The 20,535-nt window shown below is 38.0% G+C and overlaps 2 protein-coding genes across 5 annotated transcripts; one reads left to right on the top strand and one right to left on the bottom strand.

The window, feature by feature from the left end:
- Positions 1 to 719: 719 nt before the first annotated feature.
- On the top strand, positions 720 to 2,430 carry LOC130719205 (protein ETHYLENE-INSENSITIVE 3-like 1a). Its single transcript, XM_057569838.1, has 3 exons — positions 720 to 935; positions 1,275 to 2,321; positions 2,422 to 2,430. Exons 1-3 carry the CDS (start codon positions 720 to 722, stop codon positions 2,428 to 2,430), a joined length of 1,272 nt encoding a protein of 423 aa, XP_057425821.1.
- Positions 2,431 to 7,082: 4,652 nt separating this feature from the next.
- Positions 7,083 to 10,220, bottom strand: LOC130719027 (uncharacterized). Of its 4 annotated transcripts, XM_057569680.1 has the most exons (3): positions 9,114 to 10,219; positions 8,588 to 8,950; positions 7,083 to 8,133 (listed from the first exon to the last, which is right to left on the bottom strand). In XM_057569680.1, the coding sequence occupies exon 3, from the start codon at positions 8,087 to 8,089 to the stop codon at positions 7,241 to 7,243; it is 849 nt and encodes a 282-aa protein (XP_057425663.1). In that variant the 5' UTR covers positions 8,090 to 8,133; positions 8,588 to 8,950; positions 9,114 to 10,219; the 3' UTR covers positions 7,083 to 7,240. The 4 variants fall into 4 exon arrangements, with proteins under 4 accessions (XP_057425663.1, XP_057425660.1, XP_057425661.1 ...); XM_057569677.1 differs by lacking the exon at positions 8,588 to 8,950 and having other exon boundaries at positions 9,114 to 10,220; XM_057569678.1 differs by having other exon boundaries at positions 7,083 to 8,950; positions 9,114 to 10,218.
- Between the last annotated feature and the right edge of the window lie 10,315 nt (positions 10,221 to 20,535).

Genomic DNA, 20,535 nt, shown 5'->3' with positions numbered 1-20,535 from the left:
ATTTACAATTATTAATTAATATAATGAATAATATAAATTTTATTAATAACTAATTAATATTGTTATTGAGGTATAGATCAAGTAAAATTTACTTATATATTTGAATAATTTTTTATTCATTATTTAGCATTAAATCATATTATTTTTATTATATTAACTATAATTATGTTAAAATATTTTGTTTATTTATTTCATTATATAAGTTCGAAGTTCCACGTATCCAATTTATGATTGGTGCTTTAGATAAACTTATTTGAGCTTATATTATAATATAAGTGTTTATATAAGTATTTGACAAAAATTGCGTAAATTGAGTATTTTCACAAGCAAGTGATTAGTTTGAGAATACGTATTTAGTATGAGCTCTATTTCAATAAACTTTTGAAAATAGTTTATAAATAATTGTTTATGCAATAAAAGTTTATCAAGTGTTTAGTTAAATTATTTACCCATACACTAACAGCCTTTTCATTTTGCAGGTGTTCGATAGAAAGGTTAAAAGGAGATCTTAAGAAGCAATGAGTTCCATGGTTAACGCCAAGCCTTCATCGAGAAGCGGCCCCAAACCCACTGAAAGAAATGAATACGTACCAACCTCCACAACAATTGAAGAGCTTGAGACAAAGATATGGAAAGATTGCATGTTGTTGAAGCAACTCAAGGAACAAAGGAAACAAAATAAGAGCAACAACACAATGAAGATTCTCAAAAGGAATACCATGTCTGATGCACAAGAGAACATCCTGAGACACATGCTGAAAATGATGGAGGATTGTGAAATTAGAGGATTCGTCTACGGCATCATCCCTGAAAGTGGCAAGCCGGTAAGCGGTTCCTCTGATAATCTTCGCGGCTGGTGGAAGGAGAGAGTGAGGTTCGATCACAATGGCCCCACCGCAATCGTTAAGTTTGAGGAAGAAAGTGCACATGACAAGGTGTGTTATGCGTTGTTTTTTTTATCAATGTTATCATAACTGAACCAGTCATTTAACTGGTATAGTCACTAGTTTATGGTTCATTACTCAGACCATGATTGAATTGTGATCGAACCAGTAGTTCTTATATAAAAAAACTTTAAAAATATTATGATACATTAAATACTTTTAAAATTATAATTAATTCCAAATCTCACAACTAGCTTTAATTAGCTTATGTTTTGAACGACCATGTATTTTTTTTTTATTTTCCAAGAATAGATTATTTTACTCCTTATATATTGTTCAATTTTTTTTACTTAATGTGAGACATTTTACTCACACATGCATTTTTAACAGAAACAAGGCAGAGACATGGCATCTCCTTACACTCTTCATGAGCTCCCTGACATAACTTTAGCGACACTCTTGTCAAGCCTCACACAACGATGTGAGCCACCTCAAAGGAAGTACCCATTGGAAAAAGGTATCCCCCCACCATGGTGGCCCACTGGGAAGGAACCATGGTGGCCTGAGTTGGGGTTTAGCAAGGATCCTGGCCCTCCTCCTTACAAGAAGCCTCATGATCTTAAAAAGGCATGGAAGGTGTGTGTGCTAACTGCTGTGATCAAGCACATTTCCCCTAACATTGACAAGATAAGGAACATTGTCAGGCATTCTAGGAACCTGCAGGACAAGCTCACTGCAAAGGAGAATGCTATTTGGATGGCTGTCTTGAACAATGAGGAGTCTCTGGCAAGAAAGCGTCACCCTGAAATGTTCCTGCCTAAGTCTCATGATGATGATGATGATGATGATGATGATGATGACGGCGATGATAGAAATAGCAGCTGCAGTGAGTTGGTTATGATAAATGATTATGATATTGGCATACAGAGCATTGGTGATTATAGAGAAGTTGTTGTGAAGTCTGGGGGAAAAAGACAAGCACCTGATGTGTCTCCATTGTACATGCCATCAACTGGAGCAAAAAGACAAACACCTGATGTGCATCCAATGTATAGGCCATCATCAAATAAGAGAAACCAACAAGAAGATGATTCTGTTCAGATAACTCCTCCTGTTCCTGAGAAGCAGCATGAGGCTTACACCATTAATCACTCTCAACACCAATATACTGATGTTGTTGGGTTCAATGAGATGAACCAGCTAAGTTTTACACAATCAAGCAACAACAACACACATGTCCAAATGGTTGGAGAGTCAAATACTCAGCCTATTAACAATGTCAATCCTCATGGTCAAACTACAGAACCATTTCTCGAATGGACTCTTCCTCCTCTCAGTTATTCAAAGGAAGTGACTTCTCAGCCAATGGAAATAGGCACTGCAGGGTTTCAAAACATGAATGGTGGAAGCATGAACAATCATACAGAACCAGTTGCAGTAGATCAAAGTAATCTTCCTCCTATCATTTATTCAGAAGTGAATTCTCAGTCTGTAGAAATATACACTGCAAGCTTTCAGAATACAATGAATGTTGCAGGAACCATGAATCCTGCTCATGTGGATAATCAATACCAACAGGTGCAAAATCTTCAGCCTCAGGTGGATAATAATAATCTCTTTGATCGAAGTGTTGCTAGTTTGAATGGCTACAATGATTACAACAACTTGCAAGCTGAAGTAGCCAACAATGTCCAAAAGGATACAAATGCAAATGTCACAGAAGCATCCATGGAGGATCCTCTTATTGATTTGCAGACATTTAATACCCAATATGATGGTGATGAATTCAACTATGCTTTTATTGACTCTCCCATTGTGGCAACACATAACTATGATTTCTCTTGGATGCACGATTAAGAGAAGGTAAAATCATTGATTCTCTCTTTCAATTTTTCTGTTGTTTCAATACTTTACGACCTTTGCAGCAGTAAATGACAAAGTGTTTAAAAAATTTGATCGATTAAACTTTTTTATTAATCAATCTAAACCATTTAATATAAAAATCAACTTTCAAAGAATTTTGAATCATAGAGTTGTAGATAATATGAGATTGAAGAGGATTCATGTTGAATTTTGACTCTTTTAACAATACGTACCCAACGTTTTGGTTTTGGTTTTTAATTTTAGCTGGTTAAATTTTCCAGAGATTGAAAGTTGAAATTGGTGATTTACAGGTTTACTTGTTTGGCCTCCACAACAGACCACTGAAGAAGAAGAAGCCATTAGTCTTTTAGTGAGATTAAAATGTGCCAGAGATTGAAGGTTGAAATGTGGGGTTGCTTCTCTTTATGTATAGTGTGTGTCTGACATATATGTTTCTACATATGTAGTCGCAGTAATAGAATAAAGGAAATGAAGAATGATACTCAAGGTCTGTGTAAGGTTGTAGTGTTGTTAGTATCAAGCATGTTGTGTTTATGTATAATTTTGCAAAATTAATAAAGATGATGCTTGGTTGCGTTTTACCAATAATCTTCTATCATTTTGTTTGAATTAGTGCTAAACGTTAATTACACAAAAGAGATAAGGTTAGTTGAGCTTATCTTCTTGTTTTTTTAGCGTTAAGCTTATCTTATACTATATGCGTTGTTTGAAAGAGTTTATATAGCTTCTGACTTATCTATGAGCTGTTTTGATATATTTTTATCGGCTGCTTAGATTATTTTGTGAGAAATTAATATTAAATCTAGGTTGTATATGCACAATACACTTAAGTAAATCATTAATTTAAATATATGATATGTTGATTATCATATTTTATTCATAATAACTATTTATTTCATTCATTTTTGTTCAAATAATATTTTTTTAATTCAGCAAGTATTATTTGTAATGATGATAATATAGGATGACAGTCCAATATTATTACTTATTGTCTCATTAAAAAACTTCAAATACCATTAATAGTTTATATTAGCAACTAAATTAATTATTAAATTAAAAACTACTTATATAATTAAAAAGTATTCATTATAACTTAGAAAAAAATAATTATTAAAGATAAATTTTTTACAAAATTTTAAATATTAAAAATCATAATAAAAATAACAATATTTTATCAAAAAGTACAACAATGATAACAAAAGTTTTATCCTACTAATTTTTCAATTTCAGGATTATTTTGTATATATAATTGATCTAAGGTACATAAACTATGAAACTTATAGTATATGTGAATTGGAATATTAGTCTTAATAAAATTTCAATGCTGAAATTATATCTTACTTTGGCTTAATCTATATCCCTCATAATTTTTTGAAAAGTGATTATAAAATATGAAAATGTATATTTTAATACAATTAAAATTATAGAATATTTATTTATAATTCAAATGTTAATCAATAATTGCAAATTGTTTATAAGTTCTGTAAACAATTGCACATGTAATAATAACATTATTTTGAGAGAAAAACTACATATAGTGGCCAACTACCAACTAATTACCCATGTAAGTACACAAAAATGTTTTGGGTCAAGAGCCCATCAGACTCAAAAATAACTCATTCTTTTCACTCCTTATTTAATGTCTACTATTTTTTAAAAAATAATTTACTATCTACTTAGGGGAAAGACAATTGTTCTTATTGTCTACTTAAAATTCCAAAAAAACATTAATTAACATTTTTCTAAATAATACCCTGAAAAGAAAAATAAAAGAATAAAAGAGATAAAACATATTTTGAAGGGTAAGATAGAAAAATATATATTCCTTTTATTAAAATTAACAAAATTAATTAAAAAAAACTATTTAAAAACAAATAAAATAGAAAAAGGTGGAAACCCTACCCACATAGAGAAGTTCTGTTGCGCAGCTTCTCATTCAACTCCTCCCTCTTTCAAGAAAAATCCTTCCACAGCGCCGCTATGCTGTTTCTCCCGGCGACGGCGACACCGACACCACACCTATCAGCGCAAACGGCCACACCCATGGCAGTGGCACCATGGCCGCCACCTTCCTCGTCATCTTCACTCACAATGTCTATGTGTGCCATTTTGTATCAGATTATATACTGAGCTCGTGGAGAAGAGAAATCAATATGGTGAGTGATTAGAACTTCATGGAAGGAAATGGTTGTTGTACCAGAGAGGCAGAGTGGTAGAGTTCATGGAGAAGAAGATGATTCTTTCATGGGATGTGAACTTGGAGAAAGGTTGGGTTATGTACAAGATGTCACATATACTGTTTTACATGGAGGAAATGGAAAAAATAAGAAATGGATATGGAGGAAAGTTTTTTCTAAGGACTAAGGTGATAAGGGATGAGATGATTTGCGGCCATATATCTATCATTGTACGAGGAAGAAGATGATGTGTGAAGATGGAGGTGGAGGTTAGCAATTAGCCTTACAATCAGGAAATGTGTTTATATACAGAACCTGACCTAATGGGCCTTATATATGACACCACCATTTAACAATTTTCATTTTTTTCTAATTATTAGTGCGACAAAAAGTATTTTTGGGTTTTGACCTTAATTAACTAATCTACTCCTTTCTCAATTAGATGAAGAACAACATTTTTTTTTTGAATGGGAAGAAAAACAATAGAATTACCGCGCTAGCAAATCACGCCGGGTAAGATCGAAGGAGGGAGTGAGTCCAAAGTCATCACCACACACCGCAGATAAGCTCCAAGCCCCGCGAGGCAACCCGCATGCGCATTAGTTTCACATAACACATGCTAGATACGAATGTTCCAATCGCAAAAAAAAAAAGAAGCTACAAATCTAACTGAGCGCTCATACTCATGGAAGTCATATCGTTTCTTCTTCAATGCCTCCACCAATACCAAACAATCTGACTCGCACATAACTCTACGAAAATTCATCCTCCAAGCAAGCAACAACTACTTTTCAAGTCTAGATCTCCGCTAGAAGTGAGTCACCACTAAAGGCCCCGCCATAAAAACCACCGAGACACATATGAAGAACAACATCAAATTCAAATTAAAACTAACAGTAAAATAAAAGGAATGGATTATTAGCTGTCGACAAACGTATTTTTTTTCGAAAGCATAAAATGTATTGATATAAATATGAGGAGATAAACATGATATACACTCTCCTTTAAGGGGATAAAAAAGCATGAGGAGTTAACAAAGGAAGCCTCAATAAAGCCCACACCCGACAAACGTATAATTATATGTTGATTCTCATATTTTATTCATAAGAAATATTTATTGCATTCATTAATATTCAAATAACGCTCTTTTAATTCATAACGTGTTCTTTTCTATAAATAATTATTCAATATGTTTATATTTATATTGAATTTTTTTCTTGGATTTAAGTTTTATGCACTAACAATGTAATAAGTTTTACACATGCATCTCATCATGTCAATTTATTATTTTCTCTATGCGCTTATTCTATATTATGCTATGATCAATCGCAGACGCGTAGTATACTAGTAATTTTAGCTCAGTTTTGAAAGAGAGTGTTAATTTATGGAACTCGGCCTCATCTCTTGACCCGTCATGACCCATGTCCAGTCAACCCGCACCGCATCGGGTTACTTCGAGTCTATGGACGGGTTCGGATTTAGAAAACTGGCTCGGTCAATATTTAGTACCAAGTGAAAGATAAGCACAACTCGTCCCGAACATGCGAACACTCCTTGTAGAAATGTATCTCATTGTATAGTTAGATTGGAACCTTGTACCATGCAAATCCAATACAAATGATCTAATAGGTGTGTAGTTTTCTTAATAATTCATAATATGATTGGAAATTAGTGATACATAATCATAAGTATTTATAATTATTTCATGAGATTTGAAATTGACATTTAGTTTGTCGTTTGAGTAATCTCAAACCCGTCATTTTGTGGTCCGGTCTTTATTAAACCCACACCTTATCAGGGGTTTCTTCGGGTCTAGGAGCAAATACTGGTTTAAAAGTTGACCCGATGAAAATTTAAGTTAGATGAAAATTTAAGTTTGATATTATATGGAACCTGCAAATTAGCTCCAATTGATTTATGACAGAAAGCTCCAAAAAAAATTTCCTTCAAAAGTATGACTCGTTTAGCCCTTGTTGATTAAATATATGTTGATTAAAGACTTCTGGACAGTCTGCAAGCAGTACTAGACTTCAATTAAAAAAAAACCAATTGTAGAGTCATACAGGTAGTGAGTATAATTAGAGAAAACAGTGTGGATCCTAGCATTTCAAACAGAGGGAAGAAAAAGAACTGTGAATGAATCAGCAGAATGTAGGGATCGAAAGTCCTCTATTTGGAAAACTGGTCTTATAGTACTACTAATGATACAATTTCAGTTTTGGCCTATGATAAATTTGATTGAATGTCATCTTAATGTTACAAAATTGATTGAATCAGCAACACAATCAAAGCTTCTCAGCGAGGACGATGAGTTATATACTCATGCTCAATTGTCGGTGTCGTTCGAGTGCCAGGTGCTGTAGGAGCCCTCACATGTCCAACCATTGACACCTGAAGAGCTTCTTCTTCATAGGCCCTTCTCTCCATCTCCACCATTCTTGATCTCTTCTTCACCCTCACAAGCATTGCCACAAGAAGCAGTCCTAGAAGAAAAGCACCCAATGCAGCACCAATGGTACTGCCTACTGCCACTTTCCACTGACTTATAGGCTTTCTGAACTGATCTGGTGGAGGTGGAGAATAATACTCCACAACTAAACCAAAATGGCCATGTCTCTTTGCAGCACAAACAAAAGGTTTTGAAGGGTTTGTTTTTGCTAGTGTCATTCTCCCATCCCCTTCAAAACTGGCACACAATGTTGGTTTCACTTTCATCCCATCATCATTGTTGAACTTTGTAACATTGGTGAAATCAATTGTGATGGGTTTTTCTCCAGCCACAATCCCAAGTTGAAAAGGGTTGCTTGAGTTTGCATAATCCTCATCAGCATTGTAAGCTAGGAGTCCCAAAATTGGGGAAACAAGCTGATACCCAGTTAGATCATAGTTAGAATAATATATAGAAGACCAGTTATACCCCATGTTTTGTCTGATCAACATGACTCTCTCAATACATGGATGCACAGTCACACCAATACCCAGATGAAATTCCTTTAAGTTTGTACCATACCTTCTCAAACTGCCACATCTGAACCTCACAATATCAACACTGATGCCAGAAAAATTTGCAGGTAACTTCACTGACTGTGCTGTTCCTGTCCTCAAGTTTTTGTCCAGTGACTTGAATGTGTGATCTCTTATCATGAGGTCAAGAACATGAACTGATGTGACACTCTGAGAATCAGATCCTGGTAATGTCAGTGATACCCAGGAAAATATCATTAGAAACAGAGGAAAAGCAGAGCCCATGAGACAAAATAGCCAAGCTTTATTAACAGAACCTATCTATGGCTATACAACATAGGAGGAAAAAGCTTTGATTATTTTCCTATCGGAAGACAATGACTAAATCATGAATCTAAGTCTATGCCTCTATGGAATGAGAGTCTCAGTCAGGAAAATTTTCGAAAAGTTTGTAGGTGAGAAAGGTGAGGATGGAAAACACCAGATCAAGGAAATGAAAAGGCTAACACTAACACAAAGTACATGTTCTTTTATCTGAACTCAAATGCTGTTCTTGTCAAAGCAATTGCATCTTGTAGTAATGCAATAAGTGGCACAGTCAAATTCAAATACCAGAAGAAAAAGAGACACTGAACCAAAAAGAGAAGGGAAAAGGAAGATTAACTGTTGTCCATCTACCTGTGATTGTGGAAGAAATGATTCGTTGGTGTTGAATGATGATGACACTTCATGGTGAAATAAAGCAAAATGGCATAAACAAATAAAAAGGGCGCGGAGAGGAAGGGTTTAAGCGTGCTGAAAAATGAAACAAAAGTGTTGTTGTTGTGAATGGGGTCCAAGAACACTAATTGTGTTTTGTATAACATGCTGTGTCTCCCACTTGTACTCTTGTAGCACTCAATGGATCTCTAGTGTTAGGCTTATCATACATACACAAGACCTTTTTCTCACTGAAAATTAAAGGCAGATTTGCTGAAAATAATATAAGGGTGAATTCTGTGGTGCCTGTGGGAAAATGTGGGTGTGGTGCCTCCATGTGGTCTGTCAAATAAAAAAGAGACATGTGGCAATTATTATACCATATTTTTTATTTTCCATCAATTTCCGTTTTTTCTATAAATTTGAAATAATTTGTGATATTAATTTTGAGAAGGGTTTTTTAGCAATTGTTAGAAAGTTGCCTTAGATTAATATGAGTTTTTACCATGAGTGAGATTTAGTTTGAAGATTGAAACAGACATTGTTGGTTCATATTCTATTGTTCTTGGTTCATCTTCAACACACCAGTAAATTCTAATCTCACACTTCTTCATCTTCAATTCTTCATCTTTCAGAGAGGAGGAACCTAAATATCACCCTTTAAGTCTTCCATTTTCGTTCTCTTTCATTGATCAAGAGGAGATTCACAAATCGCACAACACAGGACATGAAGATGAACAAAAATGGATCAAAATGCGTTGAAAAATCAAAACTTTATGAATATAAATCCAGTAATTTCTAAACCTGTTACAGAAATTCGTTCATAATTCAAAACTTCAAAAAGATCGTGAAACAATAACAAAAGGGGAACAGACCTTGATATCTTGAACCAAGGAAAATTTAATCCAAGCAAAAGACTTCACATCTGTCTTCTCCATACATTTTCGACCATTTTCATAAACCCTAATCCCATTCTAAGACATAAATTGTGGGCAACCGAGAGCTACAGAGGAAAAAGGAATCAATCTTTTCTCACCTGAGAGAGCCACCAGGTGAATAAATGAAAAGCTTGATATCTTTACAGGGGTCTTGAGCATCCAAGAGCAGCAATTGACTCATGATAGCATCAGCCACAAAGTCATCGATGCCGCTCCCCAAGAACACGATTCTCTCCCTCAGAAACAGCCCTATGGCATCGGTTTTTGGGCCTCTCATGGCCGTGGCCGGCGTATGGGTGAAGATATTTGAAAAATGATTATGGGTTTCTGAGATTCAGACTCAAAGTCTGCGTTTTTGGAGTGTTTTGGTGACGCGGTGAGGACGCACCTGAGTGGGATTGTTCAGTGACATGGTGAAGGGGAAGGGGATTTTGGGTTGAATGAGGAAGTGGGTGGCTTTGAGAAAAGGGCGCTAATGCGTGCGGGAGAGGGAGAAGGAGAGAAGGGAAGCGAAGATGAAAGGTGTGTAGGAGAGGTTGTGAGCAAATCCATGGTTGTGGTTCTCAAAGTGCAGGTGTTGACGCTGGTGAGGGAGAATTTCCAGACTAGATAAGAGAAGAGGAAGTTGCAGAGACGACCCATCTGGAGAAGAACAATTATCATATTAAAAATTAATTTGATTGTGGTAACTGATTTATTTAGGGACCAGTTAGCAAATATATAAACCTTTTTTTTCTAAAACAATATTATTTAAAAATCATTTCAGGATAAATAGAAAATAAACCTCATTTAATACATGTTTTGTTGCTACTGGTCCAATTAGGCAGAGGTACCATACCTGCATCTGGGATGAGGCACCACAGCAGGCACCATAATATAAACAATAATGATAACATATATAAATATTGAGGCATTCAATAGACACATCATTATTCTTTCTATCTCGCTCTGGATGTCTCAATTATGTATTATGTGTATGTCTACAAATCATTTTACTAATATGAAAATAGGGAATCGAAAGCGAGGACAAAGACAACGGAAATTGGAAAGATAGTGAAATATTTTTCGTTAAAAAAATCTTATATTTTTCTATTGGATAACAAAACGTCTCAAAATAAAAATGAGGGTATGAGTTATATTTTACAATATAAATCACCATTATGTATAATTATTAAATACTTAGGGATTGTTCGGTATGTTGTATAGTATAAGACTTGATAGTATTTGTTCCGGGTAAGAACATTGAGAAAGGGTGTAGTCCCTAGAGAGAGAAGTGATTGCACTTAAGAGAGGGATCTAGAGAGAGAATAACTGAATTTCATGTGTGTATTCATAAAATGAGCCAAAAGTCCCTTACAATTGGTATCTGCTACCTATTTATAGAGGTAGTGTTGGGCCCCCATATGCTAGTGTCCTTAATGGGCCGTGTGGACCTGGCTGAACGAGGCCCAACCCTACTGGCTTGGGGACCCGCCACGGGGCGGTGTGAACTCTGGGCGTTGCCCCTCTAGGGGCTCGCCCAGTCCACAAGTCCACAAGACACCGAGCTCGAAGCATGAGAGCTAAGTGTGTCTTTAAGAAAACTATAACTGCCTAATGCTTATCCATTGTGTATGCAAAAAATCCAAGTCGCCAACATGGCGTGAAAAGATGAAGGGCGAGCGCTCTTGGTCCGCAAGTCCACAAGCTCGAAGCAGGAGAGCGAAGTGTGTCTTCAAAATGTGACCGCCAATCTCTGTCCCCTTGTGATTCCCCTAGCAGGTCGCCCTTTGCCACTTTCCACTTGGTACGGCGTTCCTCGGCTGGCGGTTTCGACCAACGCGCAGGAACTATTCCCAAGCTTCTAGCTGCAATAGCTTCCCCGCCTAGAAGATCACCTAACCACGCTACTTGGCGGGATCAACAAAGAATATATAAAGCGTGTAGGTCGCCGACATGGCGCGAATGAAACACAAACCGCTAATAGGCGCAAGGAAATATACAAATACATGAATCACCGATTGACGCGGGACCTAGAAAGATGGTGTACAAACGCCTACGAGATTAAGGAGTCGTGGTGGCCCGCCACATATGACGTGACTCGCTGAATAGAAGCCGGCTCGCCTGGTGACATGGTCTCCCGCCAATCTCTCCCGCATCCGCCCCTCGTAGCATCTTCACGGATCAAGTTGCTTCCGGGGCGAGTCCCTTAATATGGTGAAAGGACTCAACCAGTCCACGAGACACCGAGCTCGAAGCATGAGAGCATAATGTGTCTTCAAGCCGAAGTCGCCGCCGCATCGTCCTTAGGAGAAGGTCCGCCCAGCACGCATGCTCCTTCTCTCGCCCGAGTCCACAAGTCCACCAGACTCCGTCCAAGTCATGAGGAGTAGGAGTGTCCTCACTCGCCGCATCGCCATCACCATCTTGCTTTAGCCTGTTTCCTTATAAGAAATTAGTTTGGCTTGCTCGCCACTCTCAGCGTAAGGCCGCCACCATTTTGCGGTAGGTCGCTACCCTCATTTTTGGCGGTAGGTTGCGACCCTTTAGCGGTAGGTCGCCATCCTCTTGCGGTAGGTCGCGACCCTCTTGCGGTAGGTCGCCACCATTTTGCGGTAGGTCGCTACCCTCATTTTTGGCGGTAGGTCGCGACCCTTTAGCGTAGGTCGCCATCCTCTTGCGGTAGGTCGCGACCCTCTTGCGGTAGGTCGCCACCCTTAGCGTCAGGTCGCCACCCTTTTGGCGACTTTTGTGTGTCTAGAAACTGAGTCTTACAGGTCGCCACCCATAGCGTTTGGTCGCCACCCTTTGGCATGTGGTCACCACCCTAGCGGTAGGTCGCCACCCTTGGTGTGATCGTCCCATTTCGGGACTCAAAGTGCTTTGGGTTCCAATGGCCAGTTGGATTACCAAAGCGGTGCTCAGTAGAATGGGCAATTTGTACCCCACACATCGCCAATGAATCCGGTTGTTACGTGGGCTTTTCCGGGGCTAATTTAGTTCATCGTGAAACTTGTTTCACTTTGTAACTAAATCGCGCCATCAGGAGCTTGTCCCACCCAATAACAAACCGCTTATGGAAGAGTCTTCCAAGCTAAACCATAATCCAATGTGCTGCATCTCATGTTGTTATCATCCTCTGCACTGTTACTCCTTCTCCTAGCAAATTGACCACGTGCACATGCCTTTCCTGAACTTCATACTTGTATAACAGAAAGTGTAAAGGGCATTTTGGTGAAATGAGAGAACTTTATACTCTAATGTAATCAACAGATATCATTAATATCATTCTCTAGAAATGTCAAATTAAATCTGACCGTAGATGAATATTGCACTCAGAATCAGAAGGTTGATAATAGAATAAATTAACTCAGCTCCTGCAGCAACTTCATAATCATAACAATCATCCATGGTGCTAAAGAAAACCTTATTGAACATGTGAAATTCCGGCGTATCATTCCAACTCCAGCTTCTGAGCCTTGTTCGAACACCACTATTGTTCAGTTCAACTAGCCTCCATTGCCTCAGTTTACTCAACCAAAATCAGTAATCTGCCATTTTGCTCGGCAGTCACTTGCCGCAACGCCGACACTGGACGTGCTATCACCAGCAGCAGGGAAAAGGTCATCCCTCATGGTGTTGGAAAGGACAATGTTCCTCTGTGACATTTCATCGAGCAGTTGGTGTGTCTCAACTCACCCACTCCTTCTCTTTGATCCGATTTGCTCCTCTCTGTCTGAATCAAAACTAGTGAAGACAATATAACTTCTAATATCAACTTCAAAATAAGAAAATTAGGAAATACAACAACTGAGAAGGGAATCAAATGAAAGATGGAGGAAAAGTTTGAAGGAATTGGAAAATTTGTTTGCCAGCGATCTTAACCATAGCAACGCTTTACTCGCCAAACTTCCACGGCCAAAACAAAACGTGCCCGCCAGAATTCCGCCGCCGGAGTAAAACGTGCTTGCCAGATTCCAACGCCAGCGACGTTCTCTCGCCGCCGAACTCCATCGCCAACAACACTTGCTCGCCGCCTAGCCTCAAAACGTGCTCGCCAAAGCCAACACGTGCTCGCCAAAGCAAACGTGCTCGCCAAAGCAAACGTGCTCGCCAGAATTCCAACGCCTCATCAAAAAACGTCTCGGGATTGGCTCTGCTCCTCATGTATTGTGCTCTGGACAGATTCCTCGCCTTCGTTCTTTTCTTCGTCATTACCGATCTGCTCTCCCTTGCCTACATGCTTCCTCGATCTGAAGCTTCACCTCTGTTGACGCTCTTCATTGTCGGTCTGAACCGTGTTGCTCCGATCTGCCATCACTGGATGCGCCTTGAAGAACTAACACCCTTCTACACGCTGAATCTCGATCTGTCATTCTCTCGTGAACGCACCCTGTTCCTTCCCCTCCGCATTGCCACCGATCTGAAACTCCTCCTTTTATCGCTGCTTTTTCTCCCGTTTCGAGACCTGATCAGCTTTCTTGATCCGTCATTCTCCCGTCCACTATAGCCACTGAGTTTCATCGATTCCTTTCTCAGTCTCGAATTAGCTCCCGCCCCGTCGATTGTCAACAGCGATCAAGCTTCCGCCACGATCCGCCTGTGATGCCGCAATAATCAACAGATCCGTCCACTCTAAATCGCAAATCCCCTCCTCCCAGTAGCACAGGCGGTTCCGCCTCAGAATGCGTGGCTTGTCTTCGATGCTTTTATTCCCGAACTTCCGCCGCCATCGTTGGCGAACCTTGTGGAAGAAGATACTGCCGGGAGACCTGTGGCGACACGGATTCTTGAAGGTCAAGGTGCATTGTATTCCTTTTCCAATCCAGAGCCCAAAAAGATCATCCAAGATCCATTTCCGTCATCAAAATCCGTCCCACGAAATCCACGAAAAACAACGAAAATCTCAAGCAAAATCAGTGGTGCAATCAATCCACGTGATCCGGGAATCAAAAGTTTATCGATCCCCACAGACGGCGCCAAATGTTCCGGGTAAGAACATTGAGAAAGGGTGTAGTCCCTAGAGAGAGAAGTGATTGCACTTAAGAGAGGGATCTAGAGAGAGAATAACTGAATTTCATGTGTGTATTCATAAAATGAGCCAAAAGTCCCTTACAATTGGTATCTGCTACCTATTTATAGAGGTAGTGTTGGGCCCCCATATGCTAGTGTCCTTAATGGGCCGTGTGGACCTGGCTGAACGAGGCCCAACCCTACTGGCTTGGGGACCCGCCACGGGGCGGTGTGAACTCTGGGCGTTGCCCCTCTAGGGGCTCGCCCAGTCCAGTATTAGGTCTGATAGTATTAAATCTGATAAAAATTTAATACAATACAGTGTTTTGTCATACTACGTATAACTTATCATTTCGTTAAAATTAATATAAACTTATGTTATGTAAAATATTGAATGATGATTGATATTATTAAAATGAGGATGGTGTTAGTGGGTGGTAAGGATGACTGTGGCGGCCGAGGTGGTTGCGCTAATGGCGGCGGTGATGAAGGGTGGTGGTGGCTGTAGAGATGGTAGTGGTGATGCTGAGTAGTGGTGGCGGTGGAGGGAAGTGGTTGTGGCGATAGGTAGTGGTGGTAGCGATGTCGATGATGATGACGGTGGAGGGTGGTGGAGGGTATTGTGGTGGTAGTAGTAGTGTTGAAGGGCGGTGGTGGTTCGGGTGGAGGGTGGTGTTGGAAGGTGATGGTGATGATGGTGGTGGCGGTGGCAGTGGTGGTGGGGGAGGTGGAGGGAGGTACTTGTGGTGGTGGTAGGTTACAGCGGTATGTAATGGTGGTAGTGATGACAATGGCGATGGAGGGTGGTGGATGTCGTGGCGGTGGCGGAAAGCGATGGTGATGACTGGTGGAGCCGTGCAGGTGGTAGTGGCTATGGTGGTGGGTGGTAGCGGCGGTGGCAGTTGCGATAGCGATGGCGGTATTAGCGACGGTGGGGGTGGTAGTGGAAATAACGATTGGCAGCTAAGGCGGTTGTGGCAGTGGCGATGGAGGTAGAGGCGGTGGTGTGGAGGTTGGTGGTGGAGGATGGTGGCGGTGGTGTGGCGGTAAATATTTTCATGTAGCTTATACATCACACTCTTATATGTCTTCTCCATCATCTATAAGGTGAATTAAATAATTCATCATTTCGATGTAAGCTTATACAATACAATATTAGCACTAAATAACGGATAAGTTCATAATATATTGTATAAGCTTATATTATCATACCTAATACGGATACTAAATGAAGTATTCGGCACACAGATTGTTGTACCACAAATCTTTACTATACGGTAGCTATTTTTTTTTTGTTAAGATTTGCAGTAAAATATTAAAAATTAGTAATTAATAAGTATCAGAAATATTTTAACTTAGAGCTATCAAAATGGATTATAGCCCACAGCCCAACCCACCCATCACAATTTTTTACCTCAATCCACAAGTTTGAAATATTAAATGGGTTAGACTGGGTCATCCTCCTATTTTACATGTAAAAAACCACTACATCAGTAGATAGGACCAGCCCTTGCAAGTAATGTGAGACTGCATAGTGCATCAGGCTGGTATTATACACAGTAATAACAAATGCTGCAGCACTGTGATCTTCAAAAAGAAAAGGCTTCTGTGGCACTGTGGCCTGTATATCCTTTACAAAAAAAAAAACCTATTACCTATATGTGGGAAAATTAAGTAGCAATGTAAAATTCTTCTGACAGTAGGTCTTCTATAGAAAATGGAAAATTACACATCCAAAAGAGTCTAAATTTCAAAATGGCTTAATCCTCAAATTAGTCCCTGTCTTTGTCTCGCCGTCTGATTTAAGTCCCTCACTGAAAAAATTTGTGGAATACGTCCTCACTTTTGCAAAACGTGTGGAGCCAGTCCTCGCCGGAGCACGGAGCTCCAACGAGTGATGAAATGGCAGACTGACTGTGTTAATGAGGCTGATATGACACTAAAAAAAATAAAAAAATAAAAAAGAATTTTCACATATCATAAAATTAAGGTTTAATTAAACATATTTCTAATTCTAATCCTAATTTAATTAACCAAGTTAAATTCCCCCCAAATTAACTCCAAATCATGTTCATCTTCATCAAAACCAAACCCATGTTCATCTTCATCAACCTCCCATGTTCACAGCCACCTTCATCCTCTTCATCTTCCCAGCCATTTCTGGACTTTTTCCACAAAAAGCACCCAAATTTTCCTCAAAGCACCAACCTTTTCTACTCTGTTCCCCGTCTTTTCTCCAGTCACCCTTTCCCCTTCCCGAACCCCGAACCTCATTCTCTTCCCAGATCTGAGAAACGTCTACACCTGAAAGTGGAAGAGAGGGGATAGAGAGGGTGAAGGTTTTGGTGGCCAGATCTGCACCTGCTCCATGAGTTTCGAGAAAGTTTCGAACTTGGTTGCTCTAGCAGTAAATGGTTACCACTCTCAAGAAGCCATGTTAAGACCACTCACAGGAGAGATGATAAAAACCCGTTTTTGAGTGAGGGGAGCGATGGAGACGAAGCTCGTTGACCCATTTGCCTTGGTTGGGGAGTGTTTATGCAAGATACAGATTTGAACCTTCCTAGGTATTACCAACAAAGGGACGTGAAAGTGGAAGAGATTTCTAAAGAGGATGATGGGTTTGATGATATTGATGATGATGTGGGGGAAGAAGTGGAAGAATATTGAAATTGGGTTTTGGATAGCAGTGAAAGTAAGCACCGTAGCTTGATTGAGATTCTGATAATTGGGGATAGACACCTAGCTTATTGGGTTTATGGTTGAGGAAGTAAAATTATTAAGATTGAGGCTTTACATCTTGATTTTTTAATTTGGGTATTGAAAAAAGGATGAAGATGATGAGATGGAGAAGATGAAGATGAGAAGGAGTCAAAATGTTTTGATTTTCTGGAAATAGAAGAAATTTTATGATGGGTGATTTAATTTGAGAACATTATTTTTTGGGGTTCAATTTCTAGGTTCAATCAAACTGGAATTTTTTGTTGTTGATTTTCTGGGTTCTAGATTAGGAAAAATCTGATTTTTCTGAATTCAATCAAAGGGTTAATCAAATTTTGTTGTTTTTAACAACAACAATCCTGTAGATTTCTTGCTTTCTGGTGTTTGGCGTGTGTTGAATTTCGGTGTTTGATTTCACAAATTGGATCTAATGGTTTAGGACTTTCTATGAACTCATGTTATGGATTAAAGGTTTGATAAAAAAAAGGTTGGGTTTTTTATTTTCCTGGGACGGTGGGTATGATGGTTTTGATTGAGATTTATCACTTTGACAAAGGGGAAGAGGGAGATGAATGGGTTGTTAAAAAAAATTAATTTTCTTGTTGTTGTAATGTAATGTATCTAGATGATGGACTTTTTTTTTAAGGATTCTTCAATGATTCAGATTAGGAAATGTTTTGAGTTGATGCAATTGAGAATTTGGGTAATTTGGGAGGAATTAAATTTGGGTTAGAATTAGAAATAAGTTTATTTATGTTAATTAAACCTTAATTATATGATGTTTAAATTATTTTTTATTTTTTATTTTTTTTAAATGTAATGTCAGCTTCATTTACACAGTCACCATGTCATTTCATCCCTCGTCGGAGCGCCGGAGCGGGCTCCGGCGAGGACTGGCTCCATACGTTTTGCAAAAATAGGGACGTATTCCACAAATTTTTCCGGTAAGGGACTTAGATCAGACGGCGAGACAAAGACAGAGACTAATTTGAGGATTAAGCCTTTTAAAATATATATGGGAAAACGTAGTTATTACAAAAACAAAAATAAACAAATAGATCTGATTGCTTACATTTTCTTATAGTTCTTGACCTTGTATTATATTTATTTTTTTAAAGAAAAAAGCATATTATTATTATTTTTTTGAAAAAATAAAATAACCATACAACTGGAAAATACCCCCCAAAGAAATACCAAAATAACGAATAATTATATATTCACACCTCATTTTTGAGGTGTGGAGAAGTGGAAGAAGATAGAGATAGAAAGAAATGAGAGAAAAAATAAATATGTGATAAGTAATTTGATTGATAAAGAAAAATAAATAAATAAAAAATGGAGATTGAAAAGAAGTTGAGGTGTGTATATATCAAAACTCCAAAAAAATAAGGATGGAAGATAGATGATCCTTGACCTTGAATTTATTCAAATTACAAATCATAGCACGTCAGAATTCTTGCATTTCGTTTAAAAACATTAATATATTGCACTTCTCTATTTATATTATAACATGGTTATCATAATCAGACCGGACCAAATAATTCGACCGAGAAGCACCCTAGTGTTATTTGAGTTTGGGTTTTAGGTTTTATTTTTATTATTCAAGTTCATTGACCAAAAAAAAAAAAAGAAAGTTCATCAAGTTACACAGTCAACTTTTATTTTTTCATGTGACCTTTAAACATTTACTAATTAAGATTCTCTCTCTCTCTCTCAACCCTCCCTTTTCTCCTCTCCATGAAGCATTTCTTCTTGGGTGGCTGCCGCGCCACCGTCACACGGCAGCATCCCCCTTTTTCTTTCGGTCTTTCTCCTTTTATGGAAAGACAAATTAAACACATAATAATTAAATAATTTATTATTTTCATTTTGACATATTTATAATTTATTTAAAATTAAATTTAAATAAATCAGTATGACATCTATATTTCGAATACTTTGCAGTTTGCACTAATCACAAATCAAATTTAGAAGCAATCTTGATATACGAACCACGAAAAAGTGTTGAACCACTTGGGACACCAAGTTTTGTGGTCGTTTAGAACCGTCACAAAATTGGAAATGGATGGAAAAAACGTCTTTATCACTTTTATGGCGGTTCAAACCGTCATAAAAGGGATGTTGAAAGTTGTCTACCACGGTTGCTTGAGACCCGAATCTTTATTGAATTTAGATCGTAAGGCAAAAAAACTCATGGAGTAGGATGTTCATTGAGTTATTAGAGTCAACTATGCTAATTAGTCATAAATATATTTACTTCTAATTTTATGGCTCATGGACCAACCTTGTCCCACATGGTTATGTGGACTTTTTAGCCTTGTAGTATTGATAGTAATTATTAATTAATGATCACGTAAGAACTTACATGTAAAATTATGACACGCTTCACATTGCAGCTCACTTAACCCGATGAAAGCTTAAGGCTAACGATTAATTTGTGATCTATAGGTCATTAGAGCATCTCTAATGCAAGGTTCTTAGTTCTTATTTTTGAGTTAAGAACTAAGAACTGAGTTCTTAACCACTGGAGGTGCTGACATTGAGTTCTTAGTTATTAAAAATAAGAGCTCGGTTCTTATATAAGGAGTTTTATTTTTTGAGTTCTTAGCATAATTTTTTTTTTCTCTCATGAAAATTACTTTATTACTTCATGAGTTTTGTTTTATTACTTTATGAAAATAAAAAGTATAAATAATTTGGTTAGTGAGACCAAATGAATAGTGGTAAGAACTAAGAACTCATGGTTTGAGCAAAATTGCTTGAGAGTTGCTTAAGCACATGTGGCAATACAGACCCACATGAATAATGCTAAGAACTAAGAATTAAGAACTAGCATTAGAGATGCTCCTACGATTAATATTGTATTCCGGTATGAGGAATGAGGCATTGATGGTATTTTTGAACCGACCCAGCCAATTCAGATCATAGAAGTGGTTACAGAACAGGCTAAGATGAAAGCTTTAACCAGCCATGTGTTTTTTGCGGGGTTGTCTAAATGACTCATGATAAAGTTTGGGTTAAATAATTCATCATCCAATCACAATAGAGATAAATGAATTGGAAATAAATTAATAAATAAAATATATAAATTTTAACTCACTTATCTCCAATGTGATTGGATAATGGATTATTTAACCCAAACTTTATCATGAGTTATTTAGACAACCCGTTTTTTTGCAGGTCTTAATTTAATTTTTGTCCGCATGCAGATTAAGGACTGTCAGTTAATGCCATGAAGGCTGGAAGGCAGCTGGAGGATATACCATTACTTAACCA

The sequence above is a fragment of the Lotus japonicus genome, chromosome 5 (genome assembly GCF_012489685.1).
Source record: "Lotus japonicus ecotype B-129 chromosome 5, LjGifu_v1.2".
Lineage (NCBI taxonomy): Eukaryota > Viridiplantae > Streptophyta > Magnoliopsida > Fabales > Fabaceae > Lotus > Lotus japonicus.
Note: the sequence above shows the minus strand (reverse complement) of the source record. Positions and strands in the feature narration are given on the sequence as shown.

Excerpts from the sequence above, each read along its gene's own strand:
- LOC130719205 (XM_057569838.1), top strand. The coding sequence starts at position 720 with ATGTCTGATGCACAAGAGAACATCCTGAGACACATGCTGAAAATGATG. Across the intron at positions 936-1,274 it reads AAGAAAGTGCACATGACAAG|AAACAAGGCAGAGACATGGC; the intron begins GTGTGTTATGCG and ends CATTTTTAACAG.
- LOC130719027 (XM_057569677.1), bottom strand. The coding sequence starts at position 9,222 with ATGAAGAAGTGTGAGATTAGAATTTACTGGTGTGTTGAAGATGAACCA. Across the intron at positions 8,134-9,113 it reads CAAACTAAATCTCACTCATG|GATCTGATTCTCAGAGTGTC; the intron begins GTAAAAACTCAT and ends TGACATTACCAG.